The sequence below is a fragment of the Nerophis ophidion genome, linkage group LG08 (genome assembly GCF_033978795.1).
Source record: "Nerophis ophidion isolate RoL-2023_Sa linkage group LG08, RoL_Noph_v1.0, whole genome shotgun sequence".
Taxonomy (NCBI): Eukaryota; Metazoa; Chordata; class Actinopteri; order Syngnathiformes; family Syngnathidae; genus Nerophis; species Nerophis ophidion.
In genome coordinates this window covers 6,733,722-6,754,961 of record NC_084618.1, presented here as the reverse complement: position 1 = coordinate 6,754,961, position 21,240 = coordinate 6,733,722, and the positions used below count along the sequence as shown (strand labels likewise).

The following is a 21,240-nucleotide window of genomic DNA, read 5'->3' as shown; positions in this document are numbered from 1 at the left end:
TTTCCATTAGATTTCACCTCATTCCACTTTTTTAAAATGTTTTCATTTTTATTTTTGCAATACTATCAATTTTGCAATTTTTGCAGAATGTGTGTTAGTCTTTTTTTTTTTGAGCGATGGAAAAAAAAAGTAAATAATGACAAAACATTTTTAAAAAACTGCCTGCATGGCAGTTTTGTGTCAACATTGTCACTTTTATTTTCCATTAGATTTCACCTCATTCCACTTTTTCAAAATGTTTTTATTTTTATTTTTGCAATACTATCACTTTTGCAATTTTTGCAGAATGTGTGTTATTCTTTTTTTTTCGAGCGGTGGAAAAAAAAAGTAAATAATGACAAAAATTTAAAAAAAAACTGCCTGCATGGCAGTTTTGTGTCAACATTGCCACTTTTTTTTCCATTAGATTTCACCTCATTCCACTTTTTAAAAAATGTTTTTATTTTTATTTTTGCAATACTATCAATTTTGCAATTTTTGCAGAATGTGTGTTATTCTTGAAAATGGAATTTAACCCAGCTGGGATTTTAAATGAGGGAAAAAAAACTGCCTGCATGGCAGTTTTGTGTCAACATTGCCACTTTTTTTCTCATTAGATTTCATCACTTTTTTTAAATGTTTTTATTTTTATTTTTGCATTTCTATCAATTTTGCAATTTTTGCAGAATGTGTAGCAGGCAGGTAAACGATTAGCTGCGGGCCGCACTTTGGACACCCCTGGTTTAGGACGTGCATCGGGGAAGAATAAACGGTAGCAGACACATTGTTTTTCAAAATAAAATGTTCCCTCTCCTCACCATGCCATAAATCCACCCATATTCATGCCAATTTTTCTGACGTTTTACTGGCCAATTATGTGATTCTGTTAGCAATTACGTTAACGCGGAAATGCCTGACTTTTTGTGTTGAGCTTAGTGATTATTGATTAGGCGTACTAGCGTGACAAAATGTTCCCACTTTCATCCGTTTCCCAATCTCAAGCTCAAGAATGTTGCATGCATGTCGCGAGGCCCATTAATTGTTTTGTACCGTCATGATAGTTTTATGATCGCAAGAAGCCAAAAATCAAAATCGAGATTGGCTCAGCCTCGGAAAAGTGTTACATGTTGGATTGAAGGAGTGTAAAATTGACGATGTGGGTGTTAGGTCAGGACAAAAGGGCTCTCATCATGCAAGGAGTTTTTTTTTAATGTGCTCTAGCTTTTGAAAATATTCATTGAATAATACATCATCCCTACTTTGCGGGAATTCATGCATCACAATCCTGGCCCGGAAACAAAAAACTACGATAAACGGGCTTATTGTTTGGTCAGACTTAAAGATAAAAAAGGACAGAAATATAAGTGTAATTTTAAGCAAGTTTTAATAGATCTGTGGACTGGCACAAATGCTTAACAGTTTAGGGTGAATCGGTCTATTTATTAAAATATTTTTTTTGTTTCATTTAAGGTCCCAGCTGGGTTAAATTCCATTTTCAAACCAAACCACCGTATTTTTCGGACTTTAAGGCACACTTAAAATCCTTTCATTTTCTCAAACTCGACGATTCGCCTTATAGCCCGGTGCGCCTAAGGTACGGAACAATTTTTTGTTGCGCTTACCGACCTCGAAGCTATTTCATTTGATGCATAGTGTAATGATAAGTGTGACCAGTAGATGGCACTCATACATAAGAGTTACGTGTAGACTGCATTATTACTCAAGTAAACAACACCAACATTTTAGACGTTCCATTGAAAATATAAACACACGGCGCTCAAAAATCTATCAAAATGTTTTAGTACAACTTTGGTAAGCTATGAAGCCGCACCGCTTGATGGATTGTACTGTGCTTCAACATACCAGTATTATTATGGTGTGTGTGTATAAGGTAAGACATTAACTGGCGTTTTGTTTCGCAATAATATGCAAAAGCAACTTTTCTTACCTTCTGGTACCTGCTGATCTGTATTTGGGATCTGCATAAGTCCTGAAAATTTGCACGGTCCTCCTTTTGTTAAACTACTATGCCAAGATGACAAGGGTTCCAGTTGGTTGAACACAATTGTTTGGTCGAGAGTGGATGTTCTTCAGACTTCCACACTGAGCCATGTAGTGTACCTGAACTACATGTAGTGTACCTTACAGTTTTATCAGACTTAAAGTTAAAAAAGGACAGAAATGTAAGCGTATTTTTAAGCGACTTTTAAGAGGTCGGTGGAATGGCCCAAATGCTTAACAGTTGAGGGTGAATCGGTCTATTTACTAAAATATTGTATTTGTTTCATTTAAATCCTAGCTGGGTTAAATTCCATTTTCAAACCAAACTACCGTATTTTTCGGACTTTAATGCGCACTTAAAATCCTTTCATATTCTCAAAACTCAACAGTGCGCCTAATAACCTGGTGCTCTAAAGTACGGGATAATTTTGGTTGTGCTTACCCACCTCAGAGTTATTTTATTTGGTTTGGGGTTTAATTATAAGTGTGACGAGTAGATGGTAGTCATACATAAGAGGCATGTGTAGACTTATTATGACTCAAGTAAACAACACCTACATTTTATATGTTCCATTGAAAATATAAACACACGGCGCTCAAAAATCTATCAAAATGTTTTAGTACGACTTTGGTAAGCTATGAAGCCGCACCGCTTGATGGATTGTACTGTGCTTCAACATACCAGTATTATTATGGTGTGTGTGTATAAGGTAAGACATTAACTGGCGTTTTGTTTTGCAATAATATGCAAAAGCAACTTTTCTTACCCTCTGTTACCTGCTGATCTGTATTTGGGATCTGCATAAGTCCTGAAAATTTGCATGGTCCTCACTTTGTCAAACTACTATGCCAAGATGACAAGGGTTCCAGTTGGTTGAATACAACTGTTTGGTCGAGAGTGGATGTTCTTCAGACTTCCACACTGAGCCATGTAGTGTACCTGAACTACATGTAGTGTACCTTACAGTTTTATCAGACTTGAAGTTAAAAAAGGACCGAAATGTAAGCGTATTTTTAAGCAAGTTTTAATAGGTCGGTGGAATGGCCCAAATGCTTAACAGTTGAGGGTGAATCGGTCTATTTACTAAAATATATTTTTTGTTTCATTTAAGGTCCCAGCTGGGTTAAATTCCATTTTCAAACCAAACCACTGTATTTTTCGGACTTTAAGGCACACTTAAAATCCTTTCATTTTCTCAAACTCGACGATTCGCCTTATAGCCCGGTGCGCCTAAGGTACGGAACAATTTTTTGTTGCGCTTACCGACCTCGAAGCTATTTTATTTGATGCATAGTGTAATGATAAGTGTGACCAGTAGATGGCAGTCATACATAAGAGTTACGTGTAGACTGCATTATGACTGAAGTAAACAACGCCAACATTTTATACGTTCCATTGAAAATATAGACACACGGCGCTCAAAAATCTATCAAAATGTTTTAGTACGACTTTGGTAAGCTCTGAAGCCGCACCGCTTGATGGATTGTACTGTGCTTCAACATACCAGTATTATTATGGTGTGTGTATAAGGTAAGACATTAACTGGCGTTTTGTTTCGCAATATTATGCAAAAGCAACTTTTCTTACCCTCTGGTACCTGCTGATCTGTATTTGGGATCTGCATAAGTCCTGAAAATGTGCACGGTCCTCACTTTGTCAAACTACTATGCCAAGATGACAAGGGTTCCAGTTGGTTAAATACAATTGTTTGGTCGAGAGTGGATGTTCTTCAGACTTCCACACTGAGCCATGTAGTGTACCTGAACTACATGTAGTGTACCTTACAGTTTTATCAGACTTGAAGTTAAAAAAGGACAGAAATGTAAGCGTATTTTTAAGCGACTTTTAATAGGTCGGTGGAATGGCCCAAATGCTAAACAGTTGAGGGTGAATCGATCTATTTACTAAAATATTTTATTTGTTTCATTTAAGGTCCCAGCTGGGTTAAATTCCATTTTCAAACCAAACTACCGTATTTTTTGGACTTTAAGGCGCACTTAAAATCCTTTCATTTTCTCAAAACTCAACAGTGCCCCTAATAACCTGGTGCTCCGAAAGTACGGAATAATTTTGGTTGTGCTTACCCACCTCAGAGTTATTTTATTTGGTTTGGGGTGTAATTATAAGTGTGACGAGTAGATGGCAGTCATAAATGAGAGACATGTGTAGACTTATTATGACTGAAGTAAACAACACCTACATTTTATATGTTCCATTGAAAATATAAACACGCGGCGCTCAAAAATCTATCAAAATGTTTTAGTACGACTTTGGTAAGCTATGAAGCCGCACCGCTTGATGGATTGTACTGTGCTTCAACATACTAGTATTATTATGGTGTGTGTGTATAAGGTAAGACATTAACTGGCGTTTTGTTTCGCAATAATATGCAAAAGCAACTTTTCTTACCTTCTGTTACCTGCTGATCTGTATTTGGGATCTGCATAAGTCCTGAAATTGTGCACGGTCCTCAATTTTTCAAACTACTATGCCAAGATGACAAGGGTTCCAGTTGGTTGAACACAATTGTTTGGTCGAGAGTGGATGTTCTTCAGACTTCCACACTGAGCCATGTAGTGTACCTGAACTACATGTAGTGTACCTTACAGTTTTATCAGACTTGAAGTTAAAAAAGGACAGAAATGTAAGCGTATTTTAAGCGACTTTTAATAGGTCAGTAGAATGGCCCAAATGCTTAACAGTTAAAGGTGAATCGGTCTATTTACTAAAATATTTTTTTTGTTTCATTTAAGGTCCCAGCTGGGTTAAATTCCATTTTCAAACCAAACTATCGTATTTTTAGGACTTTAAGGCACACTTAAAATCCTTTCATTTTCTCAAAACTCAACAGTGCGCCTTATAGCCCGGTGAGCCTAATGTACGGAATAATTTTGGTTGGGCTTACCGACCTCAAAGCTATTTTATTTGGTATATGGTGTAATGATAAGTGTGACCAGTAGATGGCAGTTACACATAAGAGACATGTGTAGACTGAATTATGACTGAAGTAAATAACGACAACATTTTATATGTTCGATTGAAAATATAGACACACGGCGCTCAAAAATCTATCAAAATGTTTTAGTACGACTTTGGTAAGCTATGAAGCCGCACCGCTTGATGGATTGTACTGTGCTTCAACATACCAGTATTATTATGGTGTGTGTATAAGGTAAGACATTAACTGGCATTTTGTTTCGCAATATTATGCAAAAGCAACTTTTCTTACCCTCTGGTACCTGCTGATCTGTATTTGGGATCTGCATAAGTCCTGAAAATTTGTGCGGTCCTCACTTTGTCAAACTACTATGCCAAGATGACAAGGGTTCCAGTTGGTTGAATACAATAGTTTGGTCAAGAGTGGATGTTCTTCAGACTTCCACACTGAGCCATGTAGTGTACCTGAACTACATGTAGTGTACCTTACAGTTTTATCAGACTTGAAGTTAAAAAAGGACAGAAATGTAAGCGTATTTTAAGCGACTTTTAATAGGTCAGTAGAATGGCCCAAATGCTTAACAGTTAAAGGTGAATCGGTCTATTTACTAAAATATTTTTTTTGTTTCATTTAAGGTCCCAGCTGGGTTAAATTCCATTTTCAAACCAAACTATCGTATTTTTAGGACTTTAAGGCACACTTAAAATCCTTTCATTTTCTCAAAACTCAACAGTGCGCCTTATAGCCCGGTGAGCCTAATGTACGGAATAATTTTGGTTGGGCTTACCGACCTCAAAGCTATTTTATTTGGTATATGGTGTAATGATAAGTGTGACCAGTAGATGGCAGTTACACATAAGAGACATGTGTAGACTGAATTATGACTGAAGTAAATAACGACAACATTTTATATGTTCGATTGAAAATATAGACACACGGCGCTCAAAAATCTATCAAAATGTTTTAGTACGACTTTGGTAAGCTATGAAGCCGCACCGCTTGATGGATTGTACTGTGCTTCAACATACCAGTATTATTATGGTGTGTGTGTATAAGGTAAGACATTAACTGGCATTTTGTTTCGCAATATTATGCAAAAGCAACTTTTCTTACCCTCTGGTACCTGCTGATCTGTATTTGGGATCTGCATAAGTCCTGAAAATTTGTGCGGTCCTCACTTTGTCAAACTACTATGCCAAGATGACAAGGGTTCCAGTTGGTTGAATACAATAGTTTGGTCAAGAGTGGATGTTCTTCAGACTTCCACACTGAGCCATGTAGTGTACCTGAACTACATGTAGTGTACCTTACAGTTTTATCAGACTTAAAGTTAAAAAAGGACCGAAATGTAAGCGTATTTTTAAGCAAGTTTTAATAGGTCGGTGGAATGGCCCAAATGCTTAACAGTTGAGGGTGAATCGGTCTCTTTACTAAAATATTTTTTGGGTTTCATTTAAGGTCCCAGCTGGGTTAAATTCCATTTTCAAACCAAACTACCGTATTCTTTGGACATTAAGGCACACTTAAAATCCTTTCATTTTCTCAAACTCGACGATTCGCCTTAAAGCCCGGTGCGACTAATGTACGGAATAATTTTGGTTGGGCTTACCGACCTCAAAGCTATTTTATTTGGTACATGGTGTGATGATAAGTGTGACCAGTAGATGGCAGTCATACATAAGAGTTACGTATGACTCAAGTAAACAACACCAACATTTTATACGGTTGAATACAATTGTTTGGTCGAGAGTGGATGTTTTTCGGACTTCCACACTGAGCCATGTAGTGTACCTGAACTACATGACGGTGAATCGGTCTATTTACTAAAATATTTTATTTGTTTCATTTAAGGTCCTAGCTTGGTTTAATTCCATTTTCAAACCAAACCACCATATTTTTCGGACTTTAAGGCACACTTAAAATCCTTTCATTTTCTCAAACTCGACGATTCGCCTTATAGCCCGGTGCGCCTAAGGTACGGAACAATTTTTTGTTGCGCTTACCGACCTCGAAGCTATTTCATTTGATGCATAGTGTAATGATAAGTGTGACCAGTAGATGGCAGTCATACATAAGAGTTACGTGTAGACTGCATTATTACTCAAGTAAACAACACCAACATTTTAGACGTTCCATTGAAAATATAAACACACGGCGCTCAAAAATCTATCAAAATGTTTTAGTACGACTTTGGTAAGCTATGAAGCCGCACCGCTTGATGGATTGTACTGTGCTTCAACATACCAGTATTATTATGGTGTGTGTATAAGGTAAGACATATTATCTGGCGTTTTGTTTCGCAATATTATGCAAAAGCAACTTTTCTTACCCTTTGTTACCTGCTGATCTGTATTTGGGATCTGCATAAGTCCTGAAAATTTGCGCGGTCCTCACTTTGTTCAACTACTATGCCAAGATGACAAGGGTTCCAGTTGGTTGAATACAATTGTTTGGTCGAGAGTGGATGTTCTTCAGACTTCCACACTGAGCCATGTAGTGTACCTGAACTAATCCACCAAGGCTCATGTAGCCGCGGGCTGTTAGCTCAGCTGCAGCAGCTGCTGCAATCGGCCATAAACCCCCAAATTTTCTGGCGCGCTTCACTGACCGCAAATGCTGCCGCTGCCCCGCAGATGCGTACCGAAAAAATTGTTTGCACGTGAAATAATGTTCCGGTATTCCGCTCACCCCGTGGAGGGAGTCATGATGCAGCCTCCGCGGTCCGCCGTCACCCGGCAGCCGCACCCTCTCTCCGGCGTGTCGTGGTTCATGCCGAAGTTGTGTCCCAGCTCGTGGGCCAGAGTGACCGCCGCGCCCAAAGGGACGTCTGAATGATCCTGAAAGAGAAGCAAAGTTTGTGTTCTTAATGCAAAGGTCCCCCTAAATACTTAGTCTAAAAGCGGGTTATTTTTGTTCCAAAATCTAGCATCTGAAACGTTTAAAAAGTGCTTTTAGTAGAGAGCTGTCCCGATATTTGCCTTTTTGAACTGCTCTTTATGTCAGAATAAGTTATGAGTGTTGTCATGAGAGGACAAAAGCTGTCTTTGATCCTACCAAGCAAAACCACGGCGTAGGGTGGGAAGTGACATGAAGGTGTCGGTTTCTTTGATGTATCTACATGCCCCTAAAGCTGACCAACACGCCGGACTGTAGTCAGTTGGAAGCGTGTCTTAATGAAATTAAACAATGGATGTCCGCTAACTTTCTGCAACTTAACGGCAAAAAAAAGGAAATGCTGATTATCGGTCCTGCTAGACACCGACCTCTATTTAATAATACAACTTTAACATTTGACAACCAAATAATAAAACAAGGTGACTCGGTAAAAAATCTGGGTATTATCTTCGACCCAGCTCTCTCCTTTGAGTCACACATAAAAAGCGTTACTAAAACAGCCTTCTTTCATCTCCGTAATATCGCTAAAATTCGCTCCATTCTGTCCACTAAAGACGCCGAGATCATTATCCATGCGTTTGTTACGCCTCGTCTCGATTACTGTAACAATGCTGTCATTGCTGTTTGAACCTGACATTTTACCTCAGCTGTGTTTCAGTGTTTATTTGGCTCAAGACTGCATTCACGTAAAAGATTCCTTCCGAAAAGATTACATGCAGGAATTGAGTGAATTCCAGGAGGACGCATGTCTTGCCAGAACAACGGCTCAAATTTGAAAGCCAGCAGCAACAGTGACTTTGTGACGATGACAAAATGAAAGCACCCTGCACTATAAGTGGGAAAATGCAGCGATAGACCATATAAATACACCCTCTTCCAAATAATCAATCAATCAATGTTTATTTATATAGCCCCAAATCACAAATGTCTCAAAGGACTGCACAAATCATTACGACTACAACATCCTCGGAAGAACCCACAAAAGGGCAAGGAAAACTCACACCCAGTGGGACGCCAGTGACAATGCTGACTATGAGAAACCTTGGAGAGGACCTCAGATGTGGGCAACCCCCCCTCTCTAGGGGACCGAAAGCAATGGATGTCGAGCGGGTCCAACATGATACTGTGAAAGTTCAATCCATAGTGGCTCCAACACAGCCGCGAGAGTTCAGTTCAAGCGGATCCAAGACAGCAGCGAGAGTCCCGTCCACAGGAAACCATCTCAAGCGGATCAGCAGCGTAGAGATGTCCCCAACCGATACAGGCGAGCGGTCCATCCTGGGTCCCGACGAGCGGTCCATCCTGGGTCTCGACTCTGGACAGCCAGTACTTCATCCATGGTCATCGGACCGGACCCCCTCCACAAGGGGGGGGGGGGACATAGGAGAAAGAAAAGAAGCGGCAGATCAACTGGTCTAAAAAGGAGGTCTATTTAAAGGCTAGAGTATACAGATGAGTTTTAAGGTGAGACTTAAATGCTTCTACTGAGGTAGCATCTCGAACTGTTACCGGGAGGGCATTCCAGAGTACTGGAGCCCGAAATGAAAACGCTCTATAGCCCGCAGACTTTTTTTGGGCTTTGGGAATCACTAATAAGCCGGAGTCCTTTGAAGGCAGATTTCTTGCCGGGACATATGGTACAATACAATCGGCAAGATAGGATGGAGCTAGACCGTGTAGTATTTTATACGTAAGTAGTAAAACCTTAAAGTCACATCTTAAGTGCACAGGAAGCCAGTGCAGGTGAGCCAGTACAGGTATATATGTATGTATATATGTATATAAAGGTATATACAGTACAGGCGTAATGTGATCAAACTTTCTTGTTCTTGTCAAAAGTCTAGCAGCCGCATTTTGTACCAACTGTAATCTTTTAATGCTAGACATGGGGAGACCCGAAAATAATACGTTACAGTAGTCGAGACGAGACGTAACAAACGCATGGATAATGATCTCAGCGTCTTTAGTGGACAGAATGGAGCGAATTTTAGCGATATTACGGAGATGAAAGAAGGCCGTTTTTTTAGTAACGCTTTTAATGTGTGACTCAAAATAATACCATCAACATTATTCTACACGTGTAAATGGTAAATAAAAACAGAATACAATGATTTGCAAATCCTTTTCAACTTATATTCAATTGAATGGACTGCAAAGACAAGATATTTAAAGTTCAAACTAAGACACTTATTTTTTTTTTTTGCAAATAATCATTAACTTTGAATTTAATGTCAGCAACACGTTGCATAAAATTTGGCACGGGGGCCTTTTTACCACTGTGTTACATGGCCTTTCCTTCTAAAAATCAGTAAACGTTTGGGAATTGAGGAGACCAATTGTTGAAGCTTTTCAGGTGGAATTCTTTCCCATTCTTGCTTGATGTACAGCAGAAGTTCAACAGTTTGTGGTATTTTAGAATTCATATTTCGCCGCACATTTTAAACGGGAGACAGGTCTGGACTGCAGGCGGGCCAGTCTAGTACCCGCACTCTTTTACTACGAAGCCACGCTGTTGTAACACGTGGCTTGGCATTGTCTTGCTGAAATAAGCAGGGGCGTCCATGAAAAAGACCTTGCTTGGATGGCAACATATGTTGTTCCAAAACCTGTATGTACCTTTCAGCATTAATGGTGCCTTCACAGATGTGTAAGTTACCCATGCCTTGGGCACTAATGCACCCCCATACCTTCACACATGCTGGCTTTTGAATTTTGCGCTTATAACTATCCGGGTGGTTCTTTTCCTCTTTGGTCCGGAGGACACGACGTCCACAGTTTCCAAAAACAATTTGAAATGTGGACTCGTCAAGACCACAGAACACTTTTCCACTTTGCATCAGTCCATCTTAGATGAGCCGAGTCGGGCCCAGCGAAGTGTCTCTGGGTGTTGTTGATAAATGGCGTTGGCTTTGCATAGTAAGAGTTTTAACTTGCACTTACGGTGTGGGGCGGTATAGCTCGGTTGGTAGAGTGGCCGTGCCAGCAACTTGAGGGTTGCAGGTTCGATTCCCGCTTACGCCATCCTAGTCACTGCCGTTGTGTCCTTGGGCAAGACACTTTACCCACGTGCTCCCAGTGCCCCCCATGTAACTTAGATATTGTGTTTCACTATGTAAAGCGCTTTGAGTCACTAGAGAAAAGCGCTATATAAATATAATTCACTTCACTTCACTACAGACGTAGCGACCAACTGTAGTTACTTACAGTGGTTTTATGAACTGTCCCTGAGCCCATGTGGTGATATCCTTTACACACTGGTATCGCTTTTTGATGCAGTACCGCCTGAGGGATCGAAGGTCACAGGGATTGGCGCTTACATGATTTTAATGATTTTTTCTAGAATTTGTGAACCTTTTGATGATATTACGGACCGTAGATGGTGAAATCCCAAAATTTCTTGCAATAGCTCGTTGAGAAATGTTGTTTTTAAATTGTTCGACAATTTGCTCACGCATTTGTTCACAAAGTGGTGACCCTCGCCCCGTCCTTGTTTGTGAATGACAAATGGAAGCCGCTTTTATACCCAATCATGGCACCCACCTGTTCCCAATTACCTGTGGAATGTTCCATATCAATCAATCAATCAATGTTTACTTATATAGCCCTAAATCACTAGTGTCTCAAAGGGCTGCACAAACCACTACGACATCCTCGGTAGGCCCACATAAGGGCAAGGAAAACTCACACCCAGTGGGACGTCGGTGACAATGATGACTATGAGAACCTTGGAGAGGAGGAAAGCAATGGATGTCGAGCGGGTCTAACATGATACTGTGAAAGTTCAATCCATAATGGATCCAACACAGTCGCGAGAGTCCAGTCCAAAGCGGATCCAACACAGCAGCGAGAGTCCCGTTCACAGCGGAGCCAGCAGGAAACCATCCCAAGCGGAGGCGGATCAGCAGCGCAGAGATGTCCCCAGCCGATACACAGGCAAGCAGTACATGGCCACCGGATCGGACCGGACTCCCTCCACAAAGGAGATTGGGACATAGAAGAAAAAGAAAAGAAACGGCAGATCAACTGGTCTAAAAAGGGAGTCTATTTACAGGCTAGAGTATACAAATATAAGTGTTTGATGAGCATTCCTCAAATTTCTCCGTCTTTTTTGCCACCCGTGCCAGCTTTTTTGAAACATGTCGCAGGCATCAAATTCCAAATGAGCTAATATTTGCAAATAATAACGAAGTGTTCCAGTTCGAACATTAAATATCTTGTCTTTGCAGTCTATTCAATTAAATATATAAGTTGAAAAGGATTTGAAAATCATTGTATTCTGTTTTTATTCAGTGCCAACTGCACTGGTTTTGGGGTTTTGTAAATACGGTTCCAATGTCTCAGTCCTGGCGCATTTGTTTCAATTTCAAGGATTTTGTTGAATCAAAGTCAACATTTTCTGAAGCGCGTTAGAACCCGTGGAAGATTAAGAAGGAAGAGGGTTAAATATTTTAGCTTTCGCATTTTGTGGGACATTTGCTTCGACGTGCACTTCAAAGAGAGTGTGGGCGAGCAGTCGAAGGCAGGGATGGTGGAACGTTGATGTGAGTTCCCAAAACATATCATTTTTGCCTGTTTTTTTATTTCAGGAATTATGACGCTTATTGGTATTTGAAGACTCAACTGGAGCGTCACATCGGATACATATCCCGATTTATATCCACTTATGAAAGAGGCCTGGGTAGGATTTCAAAAATTCGGGATTGCGCTGTTCAAATTGATACGAAAAAAAAACCTGATGAAGGTCACATATTACAAAAAAAAAAAAAATCTGAATTTTCCAAGTAGCATTATCACTGGAGGACTAGACGAAGAAAAAAAAGGCTAATTAAGCATGTGACGCAAAAAAGTTATAGTAACCGCTAAAACTTCTAAGTAAAGTAAGGGTGATCAATACAGATGCAAAAAAAAAATCTGAATTTTCCAAGTAGCATTATCACTGGAGGACTAGACGAAGAAAAAAAAGGCTAATTAAGCATGTGACGCAAAAAAGTTATAGTAACCGCTAAAACTTCTAAGTAAAGTAAGGGTGATCAATACAGATGCAAAAAAAAAACCCTGAATTTTCCAAGTAGCATTATCACTGGAGGACTAGACGAAGAAAAAAAAGGCTAATTAAGCATGTGACGCAAAAAAGTTATAGTAACCGCTAAAACTTCTAAGTAAAGTAAGGGTGATCAATACAGATGCAAAAAAAAAAATCTGAATTTTCCAAGTAGCATTATCACTGGAGGACTAGACGAAGAAAAAAAAGGCTAATTAAGCATGTGACGCAAAAAAGTTATAGTAACCGCTAAAACTTCTAAGTAAAGTAAGGGTGATCAATACAGATGCAAAAAAAAAATCTGAATTTTCCAAGTAGCATTATCACTGGAGGACTAGACGAAGAAAAAAAAGGCTAATTAAGCATGTGACGCAAAAAAGTTATAGTAACCGCTAAAACTTCTATGTAAAGTAAGGGTGATCAATACAGATGCAAAAAAAAAAAACTGAATTTTCCAAGTAGCATTATCACTGGAGGACTAGACGAAGAAAAAAAAGGCTAATTAAGCATGTGACGCAAAAAAGTTATAGTAACCGCTAAAACTTCTAAGTAAAGTAAGGGTGATCAATACAGATGCAAAAAAAAAATCTGAATTTTCCAAGTAGCATTATCACTGGAGGACTAGACGAAGAAAAAAAAGGCTCATTAAGCATGTGACGCAAAAAAGTTATAGTAACCGCTAAAACTTCTAAGTAAAGTAAGGGTGATCAATACAGATGCAAAAAAAAAAATCTGAATTTCCCAAGTAGCATTATCACTGGAGGACTAGACGAAGAAAAAAAAAGGCTAATTAAGCATGTGACGCAAAAAAGTCATAGTAACCGCTAAAACTTCTAAGTAAAGTAAGGGTGATCAATACAGATGCAAAAAAAAAAATCTGAATTTTCCAAGTAGCATTATCACTGGAGGACTAGACGAAGAAAAAAAAGGCTAATTAAGCATGTGACGCAAAAAAGTTATAGTAACCGCTAAAACTTCTAAGTAAAGTAAGGGTGATCAATACAGATGCAAAAAAAAAATCTGAATTTTCCAAGTAGCATTATCACTGGAGGACTAGACGAAGAAAAAAAAGGCTAATTAAGCATGTGACGCAAAAAAGTTATAGTAACCGCTAAAACTTCTAAGTAAAGTAAGGGTGATCAATACAGATGCAAAAAAAAAATCTGAATTTTCCACGTAGCATTATCACTGGAGGACTAGACGAAGAAAAAAAAAGGCTAATTAAGCATGTGACGCAAAAAAGTTAAAGTAACCGCTAAAACTTCTGAGTAAAGTAAGAGTGATCAATACAGATGCAAAAAAAAAAATCGGAATTTTCCAAGTAGCATTATCACTGGAGGACTAGACGAAGAAAAAAAAGGCTAATTAAGCATGTGACGCGAAAAAGTTATAGTAACCGCTAAAACTTCTAAGTAAAGTGAGGGTGATCAATACAGATGCAAAAAAAAAATCGGAATTTTCCAAGTAGCATTATCACTGGAGGACTAGACGAAGAAAAAAAGGCTAATTAAGCATGTGACGCAAAAAAGTTATAGTAACCGCTAAAATTTCTGAGTAAAGTAAGGGTGATCAATACAGATGCAAAAAAAAAATCTGAATTTTCCAAGTAGCATTATCACTGGAGGACTAGACGAAGAAAAAAAAGGCTAATTAAGCATGTGACGCAAAAAAGTTATAGTAACCGCTAAAACTTCTAAGTAAAGTAAGGGTGATCAATACAGATGCAAAAAAAAAAATCTGAATTTTCCAAGTAGCATTATCACTGGAGGACTAGACGAAGAAAAAAAGGCTAATTAAGCATGTGACGCAAAAAAGTTATAGTAACCGCTAAAACTTCTGAGTAAAGTAAGGGTGATCAATACAGATGCAAAAAAAAAATCTGAATTTTCCAAGTAGCATTATCACTGGAGGACTAGACGAAGAAAAAAAAAGCTAATTAAGCATGAGACGCAAAAAAGTTATAGTAACCGCTAAAACTTCTAAGTAAAGTAAGGGTGATCAATACAGATGCAAAAAAAAAATCTGAATTTTCCAAGTAGCATTATCACTGGAGGACTAGACGAAGAAAAAAAAGGCTAATTAAGCATGTGACGCAAAAAAGTTATAGTAACCGCTAAAACTTCTGAGTAAAGTAAGGGTGATCAATACAGATGCAAAAAAAAAAATCTGAATTTTCCAAGTAGCATTATCACTGGAGGACTAGACGAAGAAAAAAAAGCTAATTAAGCATGTGACGCAAAAAAGTTATAGTAACCGCTAAAACTTCTGAGTAAAGTAAGGGTGATCAATACAGATGCAAAAAAAAACAACTGAATTTTCCAAGTAGCATTATCACTGGAGGACTAGACGAAGAAAAAAAAAGGCTAATTAAGCATGTGACGCAAAAAAGTTATAGTAACCGCTAAAACTTCTGAGTAAAGTAAGGGTGATCAATACAGATGCAAAAAAAAAATCTGAATTTTCCAAGTAGCATTATCACTGGAGGACTAGACGAAGAAAAAAAAAGCTAATTAAGCATGAGACGCAAAAAAGTTATAGTAACCGCTAAAACTTCTAAGTAAAGTAAGGGTGATCAATACAGATGCAAAAAAAAAATCTGAATTTTCCAAGTAGCATTATCACTGGAGGACTAGACGAAGAAAAAAAAAGGCTAATTAAGCATGTGACGCAAAAAAGTTATAGTAACCGCTAAAACGTCTGAGTAAAGTAAGGGTGATCAATACAGATGCAAAAAAAAAAAAACTGAATTTTCCAAGTAGCATTATCACTGGAGGACTAGACGAAGAAAAAAAAGGCTAATTAAGCATGTGACGCAAAAAAGTTATAGTAACCGCTAAAACTTCTGAGTAAAGTAAGGGTGATCAATACAGATGCAAAAAAAAAAATCTGAATTTTCCAAGTAGCATTATCACTGGAGGACTAGACGAAGAAAAAAAAGCTAATTAAGCATGTGACGCAAAAAAGTTATAGTAACCGCTAAAACTTCTGAGTAAAGTAAGGGTGATCAATACAGATGCAAAAAAAAACAACTGAATTTTCCAAGTAGCATTATCACTGGAGGACTAGACGAAGAAAAAAAAAGGCTAATTAAGCATGTGACGCAAAAAAGTTATAGTAACCGCTAAAACTTCTGAGTAAAGTAAGGGTGATCAATACAGATGCAAAAAAAAAAAATCTGAATTTTCCAAGTAGCATTATCACTGGAGGACTAGACGAAGAAAAAAAAGGCTAATTAAGCATGTGACGCAAAAAAGTTATAGTAACCGCTAAAACTTCTAAGTAAAGTAAGGGTGATCAATACAGATGCAAAAACAAAAAATCTGAATTTTCCAAGTAGCATTATCACTGGAGGACTAGACGAAGAAAAAAAAGGCTAATTAAGCATGTGACGCAAAAAAGTTATAGTAACCGCTAAAACTTCTAAGTAAAGTAAGGGTGATCAATACAGATGCAAAAAAAAAATCTGAATTTTCCACGTAGCATTATCACTGGAGGACTAGACGAAGAAAAAAAAAGGCTAATTAAGCATGTGACGCAAAAAAGTTAAAGTAACCGCTAAAACTTCTGAGTAAAGTAAGAGTGATCAATACAGATGCAAAAAAAAAAATCGGAATTTTCCAAGTAGCATTATCACTGGAGGACTAGACGAAGAAAAAAAAGGCTAATTAAGCATGTGACGCGAAAAAGTTATAGTAACCGCTAAAACTTCTAAGTAAAGTGAGGGTGATCAATACAGATGCAAAAAAAAAATCGGAATTTTCCAAGTAGCATTATCACTGGAGGACTAGACGAAGAAAAAAAGGCTAATTAAGCATGTGACGCAAAAAAGTTATAGTAACCGCTAAAATTTCTGAGTAAAGTAAGGGTGATCAATACAGATGCAAAAAAAAAATCTGAATTTTCCAAGTAGCATTATCACTGGAGGACTAGACGAAGAAAAAAAAGGCTAATTAAGCATGTGACGCAAAAAAGTTATAGTAACCGCTAAAACTTCTAAGTAAAGTAAGGGTGATCAATACAGATGCAAAAAAAAAAATCTGAATTTTCCAAGTAGCATTATCACTGGAGGACTAGACGAAGAAAAAAAAGGCTAATTAAGCATGTGACGCAAAAAAGTTATAGTAACCGCTAAAACTTCTGAGTAAAGTAAGGGTGATCAATACAGATGCAAAAAAAAAAATCTGAATTTTCCAAGTAGCATTATCACTGGAGGACTAGACGAAGAAAAAAAGGCTAATTAAGCATGTGACGCAAAAAAGTTATAGTAACCGCTAAAACTTCTGAGTAAAGTAAGGGTGATCAATACAGATGCAAAAAAAAAATCTGAATTTTCCAAGTAGCATTATCACTGGAGGACTAGACGAAGAAAAAAAAAGCTAATTAAGCATGAGACGCAAAAAAGTTATAGTAACCGCTAAAACTTCTAAGTAAAGTAAGGGTGATCAATACAGATGCAAAAAAAAAATCTGAATTTTCCAAGTAGCATTATCACTGGAGGACTAGACGAAGAAAAAAAAGGCTAATTAAGCATGTGACGCAAAAAAGTTATAGTAACCGCTAAAACGTCTGAGTAAAGTAAGGGTGGTCAATACAGATGCAAAAAAAAAACAACTGAATTTTCCAAGTAGCATTATCACTGGAGGACTAGACGAAGAAAAAAAAGGCTAATTAAGCATGTGACGCAAAAAAGTTATAGTAACCGCTAAAACTTCTGAGTAAAGTAAGGGTGATCAATACAGATGCAAAAAAAAAAATCTGAATTTTCCAAGTAGCATTATCACTGGAGGACTAGACGAAGAAAAAAAAGCTAATTAAGCATGTGACGCAAAAAAGTTATAGTAACCGCTAAAACTTCTGAGTAAAGTAAGGGTGATCAATACAGATGCAAAAAAAAACAACTGAATTTTCCAAGTAGCATTATCACTGGAGGACTAGACGAAGAAAAAAAAAGGCTAATTAAGCATGTGACGCAAAAAAGTTATAGTAACCGCTAAAACTTCTGAGTAAAGTAAGGGTGATCAATACAGATGCAAAAAAAAAATCTGAATTTTCCAAGTAGCATTATCACTGGAGGACTAGACGAAGAAAAAAAAAGCTAATTAAGCATGAGACGCAAAAAAGTTATAGTAACCGCTAAAACTTCTAAGTAAAGTAAGGGTGATCAATACAGATGCAAAAAAAAAATCTGAATTTTCCAAGTAGCATTATCACTGGAGGACTAGACGAAGAAAAAAAAGCTAATTAAGCATGTGACGCAAAAAAGTTATAGTAACCGCTAAAACTTCTGAGTAAAGTAAGGGTGATCAATACAGATGCAAAAAAAAACAACTGAATTTTCCAAGTAGCATTATCACTGGAGGACTAGACGAAGAAAAAAAAAGGCTAATTAAGCATGTGACGCAAAAAAGTTATAGTAACCGCTAAAACTTCTGAGTAAAGTAAGGGTGATCAATACAGATGCAAAAAAAAAATCTGAATTTTCCAAGTAGCATTATCACTGGAGGACTAGACGAAGAAAAAAAAAGCTAATTAAGCATGAGACGCAAAAAAGTTATAGTAACCGCTAAAACTTCTAAGTAAAGTAAGGGTGATCAATACAGATGCAAAAAAAAAATCTGAATTTTCCAAGTAGCATTATCACTGGAGGACTAGACGAAGAAAAAAAAAGGCTAATTAAGCATGTGACGCAAAAAAGTTATAGTAACCGCTAAAACGTCTGAGTAAAGTAAGGGTGATCAATACAGATGCAAAAAAAAAACAACTGAATTTTCCAAGTAGCATTATCACTGGAGGACTAGACGAAGAAAAAAAAGGCTAATTAAGCATGTGACGCAAAAAAGTTATAGTAACCGCTAAAACTTCTGAGTAAAGTAAGGGTGATCAATACAGATGCAAAAAAAAAAATCTGAATTTTCCAAGTAGCATTATCACTGGAGGACTAGACGAAGAAAAAAAAGCTAATTAAGCATGTGACGCAAAAAAGTTATAGTAACCGCTAAAACTTCTGAGTAAAGTAAGGGTGATCAATACAGATGCAAAAAAAAACAACTGAATTTTCCAAGTAGCATTATCACTGGAGGACTAGACGAAGAAAAAAAAAGGCTAATTAAGCATGTGACGCAAAAAAGTTATAGTAACCGCTAAAACTTCTGAGTAAAGTAAGGGTGATCAATACAGATGCAAAAAAAAAATCTGAATTTTCCAAGTAGCATTATCACTGGAGGACTAGACGAAGAAAAAAAAGGCTAATTAAGCATGTGACGCAAAAAAGTTATAGTAACCGCTAAAACTTCTAAGTAAAGTAAGGGTGATCAATACAGATGCAAAAACAAAAAATCTGAATTTTCCAAGTAGCATTATCACTGGAGGACTAGACGAAGAAAAAAAAGGCTAATTAAGCATGTGACGCAAAAAAGTTATAGTAACCGCTAAAACTTCTAAGTAAAGTAAGGGTGATCAATACAGATGCAGATATTATCGATACCTAGTATAGCCTCAGTGTACAAACAAAACTGAGGTGATTCATTGTTTTTTTCTTTTTCTTTATATTTAAGTCTTTTTTTGTTATCGTTTAAAAATTCAGGGACAAGATTTTTGGAAAAGAAAGGCTTTGAGGGCAAAACTCAAGGGGGCGTGGCCTGCGGGTCTGCCAAGACCGGTCTCGAAGACAGCGACAGGTGCGTGGATGGCCCAGGTGGGCCTTGTTATCTAATCGCCTGACGCCTTTATTAGCAGCAGCCGTGATGAGACAAGTACTTAGAGTTGGAGGTGATGCTAAGCGGACGCAGGAGAAAAAGACATTTCGCTGAAAAGCAAAAGCCTTGCACTATTCCATGAAAATAAAATATTGTTGTGGTCTGAAGAACTATACTAAAGGGCAACCTCTACATTTGGCGCCCAATAAACAAGTCCCACAACAATACTAGCAAAGTCTACAATTAATAAAATAATTTATGGAACATCATTAGTAATTTTTTCTGATTAAGATTAGTTTTATAATTTTGATGACATGTTTTAAATAGGTTAAAATCCAATCTGCACTTTGTTAGAATATATAACAAATTGGACCAAGCTATATTTCTAACAAAGACAAATCATTATTTCTTCTAGATTTTCCAGAACAAAAAATTTAAAAGAAATTCAAGACTTTGAAATAAGATTTAAATTTGATTGTAAAGATTTTCAAAATTTGCCAGAATATTTTTTTTTAATTTTAATCATAATATTTTTCGTCGAAAAAACAGAAGCTAAAATGAAGAATTAAATTAAAATGTGTTTATTATTCTTTACAATAAAACAGATAAATTTACTTGACCGTGGATTTAAATTGTCAGGAAAGAAGAGGAAGGAATTTAAAAGGTAAAAAGGTATATGTGTTTAAAAATCCTAAAATCATTTTTAAGGTTGTATTTTTTCTCTAAAATTGTCCGTCTAAAAGTTAAAATAAATGAATTTATTCAAACAAGTGGAGACCAAGTCTTTAAAATATTTTTATACTTGAGTTTTGTCTCTCTTAGAATTAAAAATGTCGAGCAAAGTGAGACCAGCTTGCTAGTAAATAAATACAATTTAAAAAATAGAGGCAGTTCACTGGTAAGTGCTGCTATTTGAGCTATTTTTAGAACAGGCCAGCGGGCGACTCATCTGGTCCTTACGGGCTACCTGGTGCCCGCGGGCACCGCGTTGGTGACCCCTGCTCTAACCACTAGGCCACTGAATATTTTTTATTTCTTCTTCTATATTTATATAGCGCTTTTCTCTAGTGACTCAAAGCGCTTTTACATAGTGAAACCCAATATCTAAGTTACATTTAAACCAGTGTGGGTGGCACTGGGAGCAGGTGGGTAAAGTGTCTTGCCCAAGGACACAACGGCAGTGACTAGGATGACGGAAGCGGGAATCGAACCTGCAACCCTCAAGTTGCTGGCACGGCCGCTCTACCAACCGAGCTATGCCGCCCCAATATGGGTTGAAAATGATTTTGCAAATCATTGTATTCCGTTTATATTTACATCTAACACAATTTCCCAACTCATATGGAAACGGGGTTTGTAAACCGCGGGGGTCGAAGCGTCTGGAAAATACGATAATGTTCAGCTTATTCTTTTTTCATTGGGTTTTCGCTTTTTTTTTTCTTACATTTTTACCAACAAAACTCGAGGCGTGGGCTGTAAATGCTCAACTTTATCAGTATTTATTGCCACCTTTCCCAACTTCTTTGTCACGTGTTGCTGGCATCAAATTCTAAAGTTAATGATTATTTGCAAAGAAAATTTTTTTATCAGTTTGAATATCAAATAAGTTGTGTTTGTAGCATATTCTACTGAATATGGGTTGAAAATAATTTCTAAATCATTGTATTCTGTTTATATTTACATCTAACAC

The 21,240-nt window shown here is 37.4% G+C and overlaps 1 protein-coding gene across 3 annotated transcripts in view; it reads right to left on the bottom strand.

Annotated features, from left to right (window-relative positions):
* LOC133557238 (disintegrin and metalloproteinase domain-containing protein 12-like) overlaps window positions 1-21,240 on the bottom strand; it is a 299,103-nt gene that overhangs the window by 60,908 nt on the left and 216,955 nt on the right. For all 3 annotated transcript variants that reach the window (XR_009807734.1, XM_061907553.1, XM_061907554.1), the window contains one exon: window positions 7,608-7,756. Coding sequence is in view for 2 of the 3 variants with exons in the window: in XM_061907553.1 (XP_061763537.1) it covers window positions 7,608-7,756 (149 nt within the window). In the remaining variant the exon portion in view is untranslated. The remainder of the gene's footprint in view (window positions 1-7,607; window positions 7,757-21,240) is intronic.